General features: G+C 35.3%; 1 protein-coding gene across 5 annotated transcripts in view; it reads right to left on the bottom strand.

The window, feature by feature from the left end:
• Positions 1-5,861: 5,861 nt before the first annotated feature.
• Positions 5,862-18,473, bottom strand: part of LOC135207492 (tRNA (guanine-N(7)-)-methyltransferase non-catalytic subunit wdr4-like) — a 46,563-nt gene continuing 33,951 nt past the window's right edge. For all 5 annotated transcript variants that reach the window (XM_064239297.1, XM_064239300.1, XM_064239296.1 and 2 more), the window contains 4 exons: positions 12,181-12,354; positions 11,570-11,796; positions 8,932-9,170; positions 5,862-6,232 (listed from right to left, as the gene is read on the bottom strand). In XM_064239297.1, coding sequence (XP_064095367.1) covers positions 6,081-6,232; positions 8,932-9,170; positions 11,570-11,796; positions 12,181-12,354 — 792 coding nt within the window. In that variant the 3' untranslated portion in view covers positions 5,862-6,080. The remainder of the gene's footprint in view (positions 6,233-8,931; positions 9,171-11,569; positions 11,797-12,180; positions 12,355-18,473) is intronic.

The raw sequence follows: 18,473 nt of genomic DNA, 5'->3' as shown, positions 1-18,473 counted from the left end.
CATTTAATAAAAAAATTGTGAATTAGATATCATAAAATATAAAATAAATCAGACGCCAACAAATACGTATTTTTTTTAGAATTCCTTCTTTTCTGTTTTATTATTACGTTACGATAAACGTGTTTTCAATTATAGCTCAGTAACTCGCTATCTCCATAGGTAAAGATAGAATATAGAAAATGAATGGTTATATACTGTTTGGGTAGTTTCATTAGTTGAAGAGAGACTAATGAAAATTTATGTTACTGTGTGCTGAAAAAATGAATGCTTGGTGTTCGTTCGATACTCGTAACGTGATGAATGTAAGCAATTGTTGGAGTATAGTATATTATTGATTAATTAATAATTATTTGAAATGAGTACATACTGATTATTTATACATTTTATTGGCATATTCTAAGCTTTTAGCTTCTTAGGTTTAGATGTCAGAATCATAGACTAGGCTACAGTAGCAACCGCTAACATAGACTAGGCTTAGTATTGCTAGGGGACATATGCTAAAGTCCTAATATATGCAGTAAAAATGGGGTTGAACATTACATGCAGTTGAATATAACTCAAGTATGTACAGTATTTTGCCTTTTTGGAGTCATATTTCTTCCGTTGGATCGGCGTCGTAACCCTAGAACATGTGTTTTAGGCCTGGAAATATAATTTACTGGGTGTTTTGGAGGGCTTGGAACGGATTAGCTATTTTACATGTAAATGTGGTCCAAGATACGAAAACTTCATGATACGAAGGCCGCCTTGGAACGGATTAATTTCGTATCTCGAGGTACTACTGTATATATATATATATATATATATATATATTATATAATATATATATATATATATACGTATATATATATATATATATATATATATATATATATATATATATATATATATATATATATATATATATATATATATATATATATATATATATATATATATATATATCACAGCCAATACTGCATCACGAGGGTCTCTCTAACATTCACAACTTGCATCTTCCTTGTTCTTTAACTTCCACAAATCTCCAACCATCACCAACCTCCTACCTTGTACTCGTCCCAGTAAGATACGGCATTCCATTATGTCATCTACATGTTATATAATTTTACTTTATACTGTCCTATTATTCCTAATATTCTTATCAAAATGTCGTTATCAAATCGACGTAATCTTTTAGATACTGTTTCATTGTCATAGCTTGATCTATGTCGGTAAAAATATGACCACTGCTGCAAGGCCTGCTACCCATAATACCTGTTCATTACCTGCCTTGTTTATGGACTGGTCCATCACCAGCCACAAACTACCACTTCATATCTTTTTCATCGGTTATTCTATCAGTTCACTTAATTCCTTCCCCACAGACCACCATACCTTTTCAACTACTGCTCTGCATGAAGCCCACTCAGCGTAAGTGACCACAACTAGCAAGCACTCATGCATGGCTTGTCTGTAGGACTTTAATTTCATCTAAAAATGATCTTATGCAGGTGTACCTGAGGCAGATGATACATTAACTCTCAGTAATGCTTCCTCCTTCAGTGATCACAGAAACAGTTTTAAAAGTAACCATTGCACATTTCACAGTTACTTTTATCACACTTAGGAAGACTACCTTTTGTGACTTTCTGACTCTTTGTGCTACAGACAAAGATAAGTGTCCATTGTCTTCTTCAGCCCAGAGATGTGTTGTAAGAAGCTTGGTGGAAGTTATTATTATTAATAGGGGTTAGTTTTTCCAGACCTCTGAGTCTCAAGTAGACTCTTCTCAGGCTGGTACTTGCTTGGTGGAAGTAAGCAGCCTTGCCTCAATAAGGGAGAACAATTTCTCTTTTGGGTAACTTCACTACAGATCACCTCTCTTTCCCAGATATAGAAGATAGTCATTGCTATTAGAGATTAGTTTGGCTCTTTCAAGCCTGCTGAAGAAGACAGTGAACCTTTGACCCCAATACTTTTAATTTGAGCTGCTTCTATTAAATTATTCTTAAATAGTTTAATAAAACATGAGTCAAAATAAGTCATTTTTTAACTCTCACAGGACTGGCCTTCAGGTACCTTTAAAATGCCAACCAACAAAAAGTGTGTCTCCTGCCAAGAGAGAATGTTCTGTCCCTTCAAAGGACAGTACTGTGCTTGTTGAGCATTCAGGCAGTAACCTGGAACAAACCTTACAGGACAAGATTTCTTTTTCTGATGTTCTTAACAGGGCTGAACAATTTTCCAATTTGAAAGACCTTCAAAACCCCTCCAAAAAGGAAACCTTAGGATAGGCGTAACTCGAGCAACACACTCCTGCCAACCCCATGTTTGACCGGTCAATTGCCACTGTTCAGATGGAGGGATAAGAAACCAGCAAAGGGTAAAATATGTCCATGGTTGCTTGAACTTGTTTACACTGCAAGACCAGTCACTCCATCACATTCGTAAAATCAAAACCTGCTCCTTACAGACACATCATCCTTTGTGAGCTATGGGGGCAATAGTTTGTTTGTTTGTTTGTATGGTGCTTTTACGTCGCATGGAACCAGTGGTTATTCAGCAACGGGATCAACAGCTTTACGTGACTTCCGAACCATGTCGAGAGTGAACTTCTATCACCAGAAATACACATCTCTCACTCCTCAATGGAATGGCCAAGAATCGAACCTGTGACCACCAAGGTGGGATGCCAATACCATACCAACCACGCCACTGAGGCGCTTGGAGGCAATAGTGAAGCATGCTCTAACTTCTTTCTCTCCATAAAAAAGGCTTTGAACAAAAGAAATTAACAGTAGCTATATTTTTTTATATAGAAAAAGCATACGATACAACATGGAAACATAACATCATGCAAAAACTCCACTCCAAGGGACTAAGAGGCCACTTACCAATATTTATTAAGAACTTCTTAACAAACAGAACTTTTCAAGTAAGAGTAGAAAATTCCTACGCAGTAACCTATAAACTGAAAGAAGGAATCCCTCAAGGTAGTGTCTTGAGCTGTACATTGTTTGCTTTAGCAATCAATGACATTACTATAAATTTACCAAGTGGTGTAAAAAACAGTTTATATGTTGATGACTTTGTCATTTACTATACGAGTAGTAATTTGAGACATGCTCAGAGAGTTCTCAGTACTGCCATTTCAAATATATGTAGTTGGACAAATTCAGTTGGATTTAAATTTTTAACTGATAAAACAAAAGCAATCGTCTTCTACAAAGACAAAAGGTGGATGAAGAACCAAACAATCAAACTGCATCTTTATAGCACTGAAATACAATTTTGTACAAAAATCAAGTATCTAGGAGTAATATTTGATCAACATTTAAATTGGAAAGAGCACATCAAATACATTAAAGCCAAGGGCACCAAAGCCCGTTGCCATATTAAAAAAGTTATTCACACACTAATTGGGGAGCAAAGCGAGACATTTTATTAATGATATATAAGGCAACAGTCTTATCCATAATAGATTACTGCTGTCCAATATATTCATCCGCCTCAGAATCTGCATTAAAATCTCTCGATGCAGTGCACCATGAAGGCGTGCGATTGTGCACAGGAGCATTCCGATCGTCCCCAACAAACTCACTTTCGGTGGAGGCAGGTGTTTTGCCCTTAAAACATCACCGTAATTTAATAACAATACAAAGAGGTCTTTCAATGCAAGCGGGATCGTCTCCTGCAGCTTACTGCTTCCAAAACTGTAATCAAGTAACAGCAGTTAATAGTACTAGCTCTTTCCCAAAAAGAGCTAGATACATAATGAACATAAATAATATGAAACCAATTTTCACCCACCAATGGAATTGCCACCACCATGGATTTTAAATCGAGTAAAGATATGTACCTCCCTGTCTTACCTACTCAAAAAGCAAATGACAAGTACAGAAATGTACCGCCAACATGCTTTGGAGCACATTAGAAGAAAAGGCGACAAATTTATGGTATATACAGACGGCTCCAAAAATAATGTTGGAGTAGGAGCATCTGCATATTCGAAAAAAATATGTTAATTAAAAAAAGCCTACCTTCATATCATCAATATTTACTGCTGAAGTCACAGCCATACAGATGGCTCTAGATATGATATCTGAGGCAAAAGCAAGTGTCTCTGTTATTTTCAGTGACTCACGTAGTGCTATAGATGCAATAAGACAGTATAAACCAGGAAACCAAATAGTACAGGAAATTCAAATAAATAAAAATTCATCACTCCTCCAATCAGGAATATCAATGGAAATATGTTGGATCCCAGCACACGTAGGAATAAAAGGAAATGAATATGCAGACTCTGCTGCCAAATTAGCCTGCACTATCCCTCCAACAATTTCATATGCCCCAGTGTCAGACTGGGTAAAATCTGTTAAAACATTGATTTACCAGGATTGGAAAGAAGAATGGGCCTCGGTGCCAACAACAAATAAACTTAAAAGCATAAAAACTGAAGTCTATGCATGGAGGACATCCTCACAGGAGGAAAGATCAAAAGAGGTGATCCTAGCAAGGCTACGTATAGGACACACAAGATTCTCACACGGTCACTTGATGTCAACACCACATGCTGACCCAGTGAAATGTAACAGATGTCAAACACCCATGACAGTACAGCATTTGCTTGTTGAGTGCCCAAATTGGACCCAGCAAAGATCTATTTATCTGCGGAGTTCGGAAATGAAAAATATTCTTGCTGAAAGCAGGGATTTTTCAATTAATAAAATCATAAATTTTTTAAATAAGACGGGTTTCTCAAATAAAGTCTAATTTTTTTTTTTCTTCTTCTTCTTCTTCTTCTTCTCAGGATTGATCCCTGAGAACCAGCCCGAGAAGAGTCTACTTGAGACTCAGAGGTCTGGAAAAACTAACCCCTATTAATAATAACCAACCACTGGAAAAGAAATGTATCATACTTTTTCCTTATGCAAAAAAATTTATAAATCTTGTTACATCCATAAAAGAAACTTATCTCTAAGCTCATCAGTTGCAAGCCAAAATTGTGTTTTACCACAGGCAAGTTTTGAAAACCTCCATGAATTTTGAAGGTTTAAGAATTTAATATCTAAATGAAATTGTTAAAGGTTAACTAGCATTATCATTGACAATTGTTCTCAGGCACTTACCACCATCAGACACGAAAAGCTATCAGATTCTGTGAATACGAACTTCAACTACACCTGGCCATCAAATTCATGGACATTTTAGAGCCGTACCCTGCCTGTAACTCTCTAAAGTCTGTTAAATCATTGAATGTCTAGTTCGGCTATCTTAAATATGACCCTTCAAGGCACCAGACCTAATAAAAATGACAATTAGAATTACACATTTAGATGGTATTCAAAATTTTAGACCTGACAAAAAATACACCATACAATAATCTTTTCAACATATTGCATCAAATCATGTTTATAGGCTAACCATAACCATTCAATTAAAGCTAAGAAGTAAGGTGCTTAGCCTAGAAGTTAACCAATCCTTTATTAAGGAGACATGGGGTGTATACTGTAAGAATGCCATGTCTTGTACTCATGGCCAAGTCACCAACAAGAACATAGCTGGAGATGTTGATGGGGTTATTACTGCACATAAAATTGTGATCTATTGTATGGGAGGCATGCTGGGACGAGGCAACAATATATGCCAAAATATTTAAATAGTTTTGTGGTCCTTCATCTACAATGCTCTCACAGGTTAATGTATTAGTTGAGAAATTTAGATAATCAACAAATATATCTTAAGACATTATTTTCCAGGCTAGTCTCTTAACTATCAAAATCTGTAATAATGAGGTCAGCAATTGTTACTCTACATTACAGTATATGCCAAAAATTTCTGATGTTCATCAAATTTCATCTTATGAGGTAAAGAAAAATATCTTTTCTTCTCTTCAATAATTTAATAAAATATAATAATCTGCAACATATAAACAATTCTGCTTTTCTATTGTGTAATCCAGCACAAGACTGATTTTGATATTTTTAAGGCTCAAAATTCACGTGCAATTTTCCCTTTTCACAAGAGTTTTTTTTTTTTTTCAAAGCTAATAGTTGTAACATTCTAGCATCAATAAACCAGTGAACACACATCGCAGTTGCTTATAACCAGCGGCCTTTTTTAACTGGTGGCACAAGACCAGCTTCTACAGCTTTTTCAGTGTCCAAGCGTTCCTGTTTCTTCTTGAGGTAATCAGCCACATTGTCATAGCGCTGCTTGTAAAGAATATCAATGCTGAGTTCCTTCTTCCCTCCTGTGGATTAAATTACTCAACAATGAAATGAGGTGATTTTTATAATATTTTTACTAATGAATTAAATTGTATATCAATGTAATGAAGTTATTTCATATTTTGACCTAAGAAGAGGATATACACTGCTCAGTACACTTTGCAATGCTAAAGGTCTAATCCTGAAAGGCCATACCATTTTTAATGCATGCTTATATTCTGACATCTGATTTTCATACAGCAAAAGAAGTTTTCTCACTCAAAATTTGTTTACACCAAGTACCCTCATTAATCACCTCTTTTTAATATTATTACCAATGAAATAGTACTATAAATTAAGAGACCACTGAATAACATTTTTTTGACTCCTGAATAAGAGTTAAAGAAACTGGATAGCTAAGTAAGAAGAGATTAGAGGAAATGCATGAAAATAAGATATATAAATGTAGGTGGAGCCAATGGAAAAGGGCAAAGAACCTTTAGTACCATCTGCAGTATACAAAACAAATGACCCTTGTATAGTTCTTACAGATGCTTCAGAGAGTTTAATCAACTAATCACTGACTATGATAGTCTTTCAATAAAAAAGGTATGTAAGAGAAATACCTCCGTCTAACACAATGACTCAATATTTAGCACATTCATTTAATTCTAAGCATGATTGACTTGTAAAAATCTACCAAAGTTAGTATTCCACCCAGATTCTCATGTGTAGTTAGAGAAAGGACTCATCATTAAAATGCTCTAAACAAAATTATTTTTATATAACCACTTTTTTTTATTTAAGTCCACATTTCTGGTTTTCTAATGCCCTCAAATGCTATAGTCCAAGATATAATATATACAATGAAAATTCATTAATAGAATGGCATATGGAGATGAAGATGTAGTAAAATGGATATGGGTCTGCAAGACCAGTGGGGCTGAGAGCTGGGAACTCGTTATCAAAGAGATAGTTTTGTATGGAAAACTGATTTGTTTAAAAAGAAAAATAATTTTGTTTCATTACAACTAGTACAGTATATCACTCGTATATACAGATGAATGCCCAAGAGAGGTGTTTAAGACCTAGAGGATCCAGGATAGCACTTTCAGTCTGGCAACTCACAGAGAACTGTTATAAGTATAGGAGAATCTTTTTAGAGTCCAGCAAGGTGCTTGTATCAGTACGGTTGTCATCTGAATAAAAAAATGAAGAAAACACTCGTGTGGCATTTAGAAACTAATAACCCCAGCTTATATTTCTACACCGACAGAATGGATGAAAAAGTAAAACATGACATACTGCAATGGCTGGTTGCTACGAATTTATATCCAATCATTTGTGACAAAACCTCTGAGCTAAAGCTTAGCTGAATCAGAGTATTATAATGCCACCATTTGCCTACATTCCAAACAGTAGTCCCTAGAGCCTTTTGGCTATTTACACAATACTGTAAGCTTCACAGAAATATCAACTGAAATGTCAACTTGTATACTATTTTGTGCCCTATTTTTTGTGCTGACCTGTAAAGAACAATGGTATTGAGATGTAATTTCTGCAGGCTCTGGTTTTCATGGATAGTAAAGGATGCCTAGAATTTGGGTCTTTGTCATGAAGTCACATAAAAACAAAACCCACTCAAGTTTGACCTTTGACATGCATAACTGTCCTAGAAAGAGCATCAATCTCATTGATCTCTTGAAGTTGCAAACACCGGAACAAAATACCTCCTAATGCTGAGTGAGTGTTAGGAGGTTCAAGAAGACTGCCTTTAACATCTGGTGTTCACAGTCAACCACAAAAACTAGTATTCTTTTCTCCAATCATTTTGCTATAGAAATCCCTGAGTTCCCCATTATGATAGCTCTCTGTGAAGTAGGCATAATTTTCTTTGATAGAATATGTAGAACCAGTGAAATAAGTAACTATTGTTTCATGCTAATAACAAACCCATACAGGAGACTTGTTAAACTAGGGAAAGCCTGAGCTGTAGGTCACAACCCAAGGATTAACTTGAGGAAGTTGATAGTTTTGCCTCGATTTCTGCAAATTCCAAGTTTGTCACCTGGAGGTCTAGTAGGTATGTTCTCCATCCTTGGTTTAACACATCTGAGAACATCAAAATATCTAAGGAGGAAATAACAAAAAAAAAAACCTACAAGACTGTTGGGACACTACCATCACTTAACACTGTGGCAAGAATTCCTATTTGACCCAGACTTATAAGTAGGAAGTGCACAAAAATGTAACATATACAAGTGAACATTAATGACAATACAAAAACTCAGGCCACTTGTGAAAAATAATTCTTTACTTCATGATACACTATGTAAAGAACTAAGCAAGCAACAGCTAAAGCTACTTATAATAATCACCCAGAGAATGATGGTATTATACACCCAGAGAGCAAATCAGAAGTTGGAAAAATAACTAACATAAAATTAATGTAAGTAAAGAAACAAGAAATGGATATACTGTAGTAAGAATGGTGAAAGGTTTGCAACAATGTGCAATAACTCACTGAAAATGGAAACATAAAACGGGTCTATCTTTCCTTGGCAATCCTATTCAGGATCACATATACCATTTTGTCTCTGGAAATTCTAACTTATCTGATTTTCAAGATACTAAAGGATACTGTTTATTTCTTGTATATAAACATAATTGATTCTATAAAAAATAGCTCTGAGAAACATTAAGTCACCTTTCTATAGTACAAAAAAAAGATTCTCATACTTACTGTTAAAATCATCTTTATATTTGAGGCCAATGGGCATCAGAGGATGATTATTCAGTGGTGTCAACGTATTTTGCTGAAGGTGAAAAATCTCAAGAGGCTGCTCAACAGAGCTCTGTTCAACTATGAGTTCTCCTGACTTTAGCCATGTAACTATTAATGGGATATTTTCCTTCATGTCTGTTGCAGAAACATAGTGGAGTTTTGAATCTTCTATTTTATACAAAAACAACACTGGAATTCTGAAAAAGAAAACAAAATTACAAGCAAAAGATTATCCATTATCAATGAGCAGCAAATAACATCTTGCAGGTTATACATGCTGCAGAAATTAAAGCAACTACATTTGATAGCACATACAAACTATTACTTGCACAAAAGCTGACACAGTATGAATATAATAAATGGAGTAAGTTCTATTCCAATTACTGGTTTTCCATAAAGTATGCAAAATTTTTTTCATGTGACAGTAGAAAATGAGATGTATGAGTGAAAGCCCTGTTGAAAAGACATTTTATAATTAGGATAGCTTGAGCTGTTACTATCAACGCAAATGTTAAAATACCATCGTTGCAAGAAAACCATTAGGATAGCCTGAGCTGTTACTATCAACGCAAATATTAAAATATCATTATTGTAAGAAAACCATTACTGTACTTAGAATTGAGACCATACTATAGTTATAAAATCTCCCAAACACTTTGGTCTCTTAAAAGAAAACAGTGTAAAGATGTGCAGTGAGGGTACACAATACCAGGCTAGACTCATGTTTGTTCATCAGAACTTCTATCATACACAAGACTGATTTTAGTTACTGTTACAACAAAGCCAATATTCACATTAAGTAACAGGTTTGTATGAAAAATAAATTTTGTAATGAAGCAATATAATTGCAATTTATGAATTTTCATTCCAGGTCTCTCAATCATCAGTGAGAGACCTTCAAAATTTCTTTTGGTCAAGACCTCTCTTTTAAAAACGTAAGCCTGGTTGCTAGGGTCTATGTGGCAATGTATATTTTGAAATGTAGTGACCACTCAAATGAAAGTGCTTTTCCCATCTGGTCAGGGAATCTACAACTATAGTATCACCTTGGTATACAACAGACTTACTGAGAATCTTTATTTGCAGTCACTATTGTAGTTAAGCCAATATTAGTTTCTGCACCATTATTTATGAAAAAAAAGTGTATTATAATAATGTTACCATATTTCTAATCAAATTCATTGAACTCTGAAAGAGTTGCTTCTTTCTCCTCTGCTCACAAAAAGATTACTGCAGCAAGCTAGCAGTTGTTGTATCATTCCTCCCTGATTTTTTCAAAATATCAGTCAATGAGTTGTCAGTCGGACATGATGCCCACAAATTTGCCAGAAAAGTTCTGAAAAGGAATGGCTTCCCAGGCATACTATCTCAAGAAAGTTGATGTAGCACCTCCAGGTGCTTGAAGTCTGATCGTCTAAAAGCAAGACACCACACAATATCTGAAGAGTCTATAATTGGTAAAACATGGAAATGGGGGAACAAGATGAACCCTTATGAAACAACTCAATATCCCCTAAGATTTCTCCAGGGGAAATCCTAGGAAGCAAGCTGCTATAGTTATTTTATTCAAGAATTAAGTATGTAATCAAATTAAATAACCTGCAATAAATACATAAATCCTCTCCACTTAAATTTGGGCTTTTAATAAAAAAAACATTAAAGTTTTTTTTTTAATTTTAAAGTAAAACTTATAAGAACCCACAATGTATACTTGATGGTCCTCAAAGAGTCATAGCCTTACAAGATGAAATTTTCATAGCTAACAAACCTGAGGTCTTACCAATAGGATATTTCCAAGTGCTAGCTGGTAACTGCTTAAAAACAATCAAAGACTGTAAGCAAAGAATCTGTGAGATCAGGCAACTCCTACTCATACGAGGTGATAGCTGGTCAGAGACCACGCACCGCCTCGTGACGTATTTAGTCTTTATTTACCACCTCTTTGGAGGTCTGGCTTTTCTGGTATCTTCCAGTTACAAGCAAGTCAAGATAGTTCTTAACTTACACTAACCTGTAATTTACATTCAATATTCAATTTAAAAGATTTATCTCAAAATGTATCACATCTAAAATGATACCTACGGAAAAAATAATCACAATATGATAGTTGTTAAGTACAGCAGTCTATTAAATTGAGGTCAATTGAGCCAAGGTGTTACTTTTTGTACTTTTTTATCCCTTATGAATGTACCACCTCCAGTGAGCCTTATGCACAATTATGTAAATGTTTAAGCAAACCCTCACATGAGCCCTACAAAAGCCTACAAATGTGACTCACTTTCCTCGTTAAACTTACTTATAGTAATAACATACATCATGTAGATCAAATGTTGGAATTTTATATGTACAGAGCATCAAAAACAATAATCAAATTGTTTTTTACTTTGTTGGTAAATGAAAAATAAAGGTTTGTCATTTGTACACATGCACGGATCAATCATTAATGTTTTTGCTTCACTTTTACTACATACACTAGACATGGTAACTTTTATTCAAGAATCAGTAACTTCTACAGCTCAATGAGTTCATTTCCTGTTTTTGTGTTTCTTAACAATACATTGCAATAATAACAATAATAATATGTATGATAGTATACCTGTCTACAACAACTGCAACAAAGCATTCACCATCCTCCGAAGTATATACAGAAAAATTCTTCACTGCTGGGTGATCAGGCAGGAATCTTTTAGCTTCTTCACTATCTTTTAGTTTTTGTTGACAAAATGCTTCAAAATGATGCATGTAAGGAGTTGTCAGTTCATGAGTGTCAGCTGATGACAAGCACTGGCCAGATAAATAATTCCATAATTTCAAGGTACCATCCTAGAATTAAAGAAAAACTAAGTAATAATCACATGACTTTCACAATCAAAATTACTGAGTAATATTCATATGACTTTCATGATCAAAATTACTAAGTAATAATTATATGACTTTCATGATCAAAATTACTCACTAATTAGGAACAAAACCAAAGTAGGTATCCAAACACAGGTCTCATACATATAAACATTACTTTATAAAAGCCTTCGTTTCCTGGTTTTATAAAAGTCTACCAATCCTAGATTTCAACATTACCTTTTTAAGATTAGCAATGGTGGATACAGTAAAGTAGTGTATCACTTTCACATGTACCAAGGAGTATTATGAATGAACAGTAAAAGTAAGTTACTACAGAAGTCACAATATACCCATAAATATACTTACTCCCGAGCATGAGAGAAGAAGAGGTTCTTCCCCTTGTAAAATCTCAATTTGCAACACAAATTCTGTGTGCCCTAAACAAAATGATTCAATGTTGTAGGAATTTGGATAGTGAGATACCCGAATCTTTTCATCCCTGTCACAAGTGATGACATACTTCTGATCCTTAGTCACAGCCTGTAAGAGGAAATCAAAATTAACAAAAAGAACACTGACCACTGCTGTAATATATGATAAACATTTCCCAAAACCTAATTACTTAACTACAAATGAAACTTTTCATTAGCAACCAATTCAAGTCAGCCCTTGACTTTCTTTTGGTGGGTGGGGAGGGGGGCTAGCTTCAAATCCCTGGTTTATTTCAGAAAAAGGTGTAATACGTACAGGGATTTGCATATTTACATATAACTTATATATCTTGGGAGTAGACCCTCTTTTAAACAAGTCTTGTTGAAAAGAATTGCTGCATCAGCTCCATTAATTTTGTATAGTCTTCTCTATTTTCCTTATTAAGGATTTCTCAATGTTGCTGAAACTGGCAAGCAACGTGCCAAAGGGGATCGTCAAATCCAGTGTAGTCATATTGAATTATCTTTATTACTGCTATATACATATACGAGGGGGACCCAAAAGTAACCGGAATAGTTTTCTGTGTGACAAGCCAGTAATAGTTCAGGCTTCTGCCGCTAGATGCTACCTGAGGCAACCCTCAAGCATCAGTGTGCCAACTGGCGTCATCGTGGGAAGACGTATAGGTGCACGGTTCACATTTGTTTAGAAGTACTTCACGCCTTTTTGTCTATTTTTACGATGACTGAAAGGAAGGAGCAGCGTGCTGCCGTAAAATTCTGTTTTTTGCTGAGGAAAACGGCAGCGGAAACAGATGCTATGCTTCGAACAGCTTACAAAGATGTTGCCATGAGTAAAACACAAGTTTACGAGTGGTTTGCACGCTTTAAGAATGGTCAAATGTCACTGGAAGACCAGCCTCGTTCAGGGCGACCTTCAACCTCCCGAACAGATGAAAACATCACTGAAATTCATGAACTGATCATGGAAGACCGTCGCAGAACAATTGATGAGCTTGTTAATTTGACTGGTGTGTCCTGGAGTTCATGTCAACGAATTTTGAGCGAGGAATTGGGAATGAAAAGAGTTGCAGCAAAACTGGTGCCTCACTTGCTCACGGACGGTCAAAAGCAGTCACTAATGGATGCCTGTCGTGAACTGAAAGAACAGTTGGAAGTTGATCCAGAACTTTTTTCGAAGGTCATGACAGGTGATGAAAGCTGGTGCTATGGCTACGACCCAGAATCAAAGCAGCAATCAAGTCAGTGGAAGCATCCAACGTCACCACGACCCAAAAAAGCGCGTCAAGTGAAGTCCAGTGTCAAGACGATGCTGATTTGTTTCTTCGATGTGAAAGGAATTGTCCACAAAGAATTCGTTCCTGCAGGTCACACTGTTAACCAGACGCTTTACTTGGCAGTGCTGAAGCGTTTGCGAGATTCCGTGAGATGGGAACGCCCCGACCTGTGGCAAAGTGGAGGGTGGTGGCTTCATCACGACAATGCACCAGCGCACACCGCCTTGAGTGTGAGACAGTTTCTGACCAAGAATGGCATGACTCCACTTACCCACCCTCCCTATTCACCCGATCTTGCTCCCTGTGACTTCTTTTTGTTCCCCCGAATGAAGAAAGCCCTCAAAGGAAAACGTTTTGCAGACGTTGAAGAGGTTCAGAAGAAAACGACGGAGTCATTAAAAGCCATAACTTCACAAGAGTTCCAGAATTGCTTTAACAGTGGAAAACACGTCTGGATATTATTATTATTAATAGGTGTTAGTTTTTTCCAGACCTCTGAGTCTCAAGTAGACTCTTCTCGCGGGCTGGTTCTCAGGATCAATCCTGAGAAGAAAAAAAAAAAAAAAAAAAAAAAAAAAAAAAAAAAAATTAGACTTATTTGAGAAACCCGTCTTATTTAAAAAATTTATGATTTTATTAATTGAAAAATCCCTGCTTTCCGCAAGAATATTTTTCATTTCTGAACTCCGCAGATAAATAGATCTTTGCTGGGTCCAATTGGGCACTCAACAAGCAAATGCTGCACTGTCATGGGTATTTGACATCTGTTACATTTCACTGGGTCAGCATGTGGTGTTGACATCAAGTGACCATGTGAGAATCTTGTGTGTCCTATACGTAGCCTTGCTAGGATCACCTCTTTTGCTCTTTCTCCTGTGAGGATGTCCTCCATGCATAGACTTCAGTTTTTATATTTTTAAGTTTTGTTTGTTGTTGGCACCGAGGCCCATTCTTCTTTCCAATCCTGGTAAATTAATGTTTTAAACTGATTTTACCCAGTCTGACACTGGGGCATATGAAATTGTTGGAGGGATAGTGCAGGCTAATTTGGCAGCAGAGTCTGCATATTCATTTCCTTTTATCCACGTGTGCTGGGATCCAACATATTTCCATTGATATTCCTGATTGGAGGAGGTTGATGAATTTTTATTTGAATTTCCTGTACTATTTGGTTTCCTGATTTATACTGTCCTATTGCATCTATAGCGCTACGTGAGTCACTGAAAATTACAGAGACAACTTGCTTTTGCCTCAGATATCATATCTAGAGCCATCTGTATGGCTGTGACTCAGCAGTAAATACTGATGATATTGAAGGTAGGCTTTTTTACTTAACATATTTTTCGAATATGCAGATGCTCCTACTCCAACATTATTTTTGGAGCCGTCTGTATATATCATAAATTTGTGCCTTTTCTTTCTAATGTGTTCCAAGCATGTTGGCGGTACATTTCCGTACTTGTCATTTGTTTTTTGAGTAGGTAAGACGGGAGGTTACATATCTTTACTCTATTTAAAATCCATGGTGGTGGCATTCCATTGGTGGGTGAAAAATTGGATTCATATTAGTATGTTCATTATGTATCTAGCTCTTTTTGGGAAAGAGCTTGTACTATTAACTGCTGTTACTTGATTACAGTTTTGGAAGCAAGTAAGTTGCAGGAGACGATCCCGCTTGCATTGAAAGACCTCTTTGTATTGTTATTAAATTACGGTGATGTTTTAAGGGCAAAATACCTGCCTCCACCAAAAGTGAGTTTGTTGGGGACGATCGGAAAGCTCCTGTGCACAATCGCACGCCTTCATGGTGCACTGCATCGAGAGATTTTAATGCAGATTCTGAGGCGGATGAATATATTGGACAGCAGTAATCTATTATGGATAAGACTGTTGCCTTATATATCATTAATAAAATGTCTCGCTTTGCTCCCCAATTAGTGTGTGATAACTTTTTTAATATGGCAAGGGCTTTGATGCCCTTGGCTTTAATGTATTTGATGTGCTCCTTTCCAATTTAAATGTTGATCAAATATTACTCCTAGATACTTGATTTTTGTACAAAATTGTATTTCAGTGCTATAAAGATGCAGTTGATTGTTTGGTTCTTCATCCACCTTTTGTCTTTGTAGAAAGACGATTGCTTTTGTTTTATCAGTTGAAAATTTAAATCCAACTGAATTTGCCCAACTACATATATTTGAAATGCAGTACTAAGAACTCTCTGAGCGTGTCTCAGATTACTACTCGTATAGTAAATGACAAAGTCATCAACATATAAACTGTTTTTTACACCACTTGGTAAATTTATAGTAATGTCATTGATTGCTAAAGCAAACAATGTACAGCTCAAGACACTACCTTGAGGGATTCCTTCTTCCAGTTTTATAGGTTACTGAGTAGGAATTTTCTACTCTTACTTGAAAAGTTCTGTTTGTTAAGAAGTTCTTAATAAATATTGGTAAGTGGCCTCTTAGTCCCTTGGAGTGGAGTTTTTGCATGATGTTAGTTTCCATGTGTATCGTATGCTTTTTCTATATCAAAAAATATAGCTACTGTTAATTTCTTTTGTTCAAAGCCTTTTTTGATATGATCTTCTAAATGTGTTAAGGGATCTAGGGTTGATCTGCCAGCTATTGAACCAGATTGTGTTGGTGTTAAAATGGATCTTTGGTTATTACATACGTTAATCGTGCATTAACCATTTTTTCTAGATTTTGCATAGGCAACTTGTTAGAGATATCGGTCTATATTGTGGATGGATTACTTGCATACCTTTCCTGGTTTGTTTATTGGTAATTATGGCATGTTTCCATTTATCAGGAAAGACACGTTTTTAGCCAGATACTAGTGTAAAATTTTTAATAAATATGATTTAGCTATAGGAGCTAATTTTTCTATCATTTCAAATGATATTTTATCATATCCTGGTGCAGAGGGATGACAAGAGTTGATGGCATTATCTAGTTCATCCATGTTAAAAAATATAGTTATATTCCAGGTCTTCAAGAGTTTCAAAATTGAGATATTATATTTCTTTTTGTTTTCTGATACTTTGAAAATGTGTATCTAGGCTGGAGTAAGCACTGATGTTTTCAAAATGTTTCCAATTATGTTTGATATTTCATAAGTATCATGGTATATTTTCCATTTAAATGTATTGCACTTCTTGGAGGTCTTATATGTTTCCATTGATTTTCCTTATCTTTTGCCAGACATCCCTTGTGGATGTGTTTGAAGATATGTTTGAGACATATTCCTTCCATGATGCGATTTTTTCAGCTATTACCGTTTTCTAAATTTGGCTGTATATTTGTTATATAGTGGTTAATAATGTGGTTAATTGTTATGTTTGTTATAACTATTTTGTTTAATATGTTTATACTATAGGGCATTTTGTTGAGTGATTTAAGGCGAGTTTTGAGTCTTGTTAGATTGCGACTCAATATATGTTTTATTTACTTAATGTTGTTAATGTTGGATTCCACCATGGGACAGGGGATTTTGTGGAATGTGTTTTGGTTTTTGGAATACTTTTATCTGCAGCATTTATTATGAAGTTTGAGAAGGATTGCACATGTAGTATTGTGATCTTCATATGTGGGAGGATGGTGATGTTTCGTGTGTATAGGAAATATTTATCCCAGTTAGCTTTTTGATATTTATATCTTGTAGTGGCAATATTTTGACATTACTTAAGTAGTTCAGAATGATTGGGAAATGGTCACTTGTGTATGAATCGTCTAGGACGTTCCATTCAAATTTCTCCCGCTACATCATTTGAACATAATGAAATGTCAATTGAAGAAAAGGTTAGGTGTGTATTTGAAAAATATGTTGGAACTTCACTTTCATTGAGACAATACAGGTTGTGTTTCATTATAGTATTCTCTATGTTGATTCCGGATGTGTCAGTGGGGTTATTAATATCCCATAATGGATTATGTGCATTAAAATCTCCTACTATAAGTAGTGGTTCCTGTATACTTTTGCTAATAAGTTCAGAAAAATCACTGAAATTTGCATTGAAATTTGGTTGGTTATATAAATTACAAATAGTAATTTTACTTTTATCAGGCATATACAGTTTAATTGATGTTATTTGATATGGCATAGATGGTATGTCAACAGGTTCATATGTAATGCTATTATGAACGTATATGGCTGTGCCTAATTTCCACCGTCAGTTGGTGAATAACAGGCAATTTTATAGTGTTGGATATTTGTAGGGTTACTTCCTATATGTTGTAGACATATGCACATTGGGTTGTGGTCTCGTATGATTCTTTGTAATTCACCCAGACGTAGTCGGGTTAAGAGACCATTTATATTCCATTGAATGATTTTTATATTCCATTATTGGGAGGAATTGGTGTTAAATTCTGTAATTGATTGCTGATTTTACTTTATTCTTATCTGTTAGTTTATATGCATTTGAATTCATTTGTGGTTTTTTAATTTTTCGTTGTATTTGTATGTTGGTTATTAGATTCTGCAGTTGTTTGTTTTTCATAGTTGAATATTAATAAGTCTATTTTGATTTATAATTTCCTTTTTGTATTTTAAGGGATTCAGAACATAATTCGTTCTCATGTTGGTGTGTTAAAGGGCACACCTCCTTAATTTGGTGGTAAAATTGTCAATACAATTTCGTACTGTGTCCTCTGTCTTGGTAGTTAGTTGGTTATATGTACTTACAAAGCATTCATTACAACCACAAGATGAAGCATGTTGGTAATGTTAATTATTGGTTCAGAAGTTTTTGGTCTAGCTTTAGAAATTTCTGGTTTTGTAATTCTATTGTTCCTTTTCTGTAGTGATAAGGACTGTTGGTTTGAGGGGTTATTTGTTTTGTTGTTGTTAATGGGATATTTCGGTCTTGTGGATGGTTGGGGGTGATAGTTATATTTTGGTTTGGTTTAATGGTATGATT

The sequence above is a fragment of the Macrobrachium nipponense genome, chromosome 32 (genome assembly GCF_015104395.2).
Source record: "Macrobrachium nipponense isolate FS-2020 chromosome 32, ASM1510439v2, whole genome shotgun sequence".
Classification (NCBI taxonomy): Eukaryota; Metazoa; Arthropoda; class Malacostraca; order Decapoda; family Palaemonidae; genus Macrobrachium; species Macrobrachium nipponense.
This window is presented reverse-complemented; position numbering and strand designations above follow the sequence as displayed.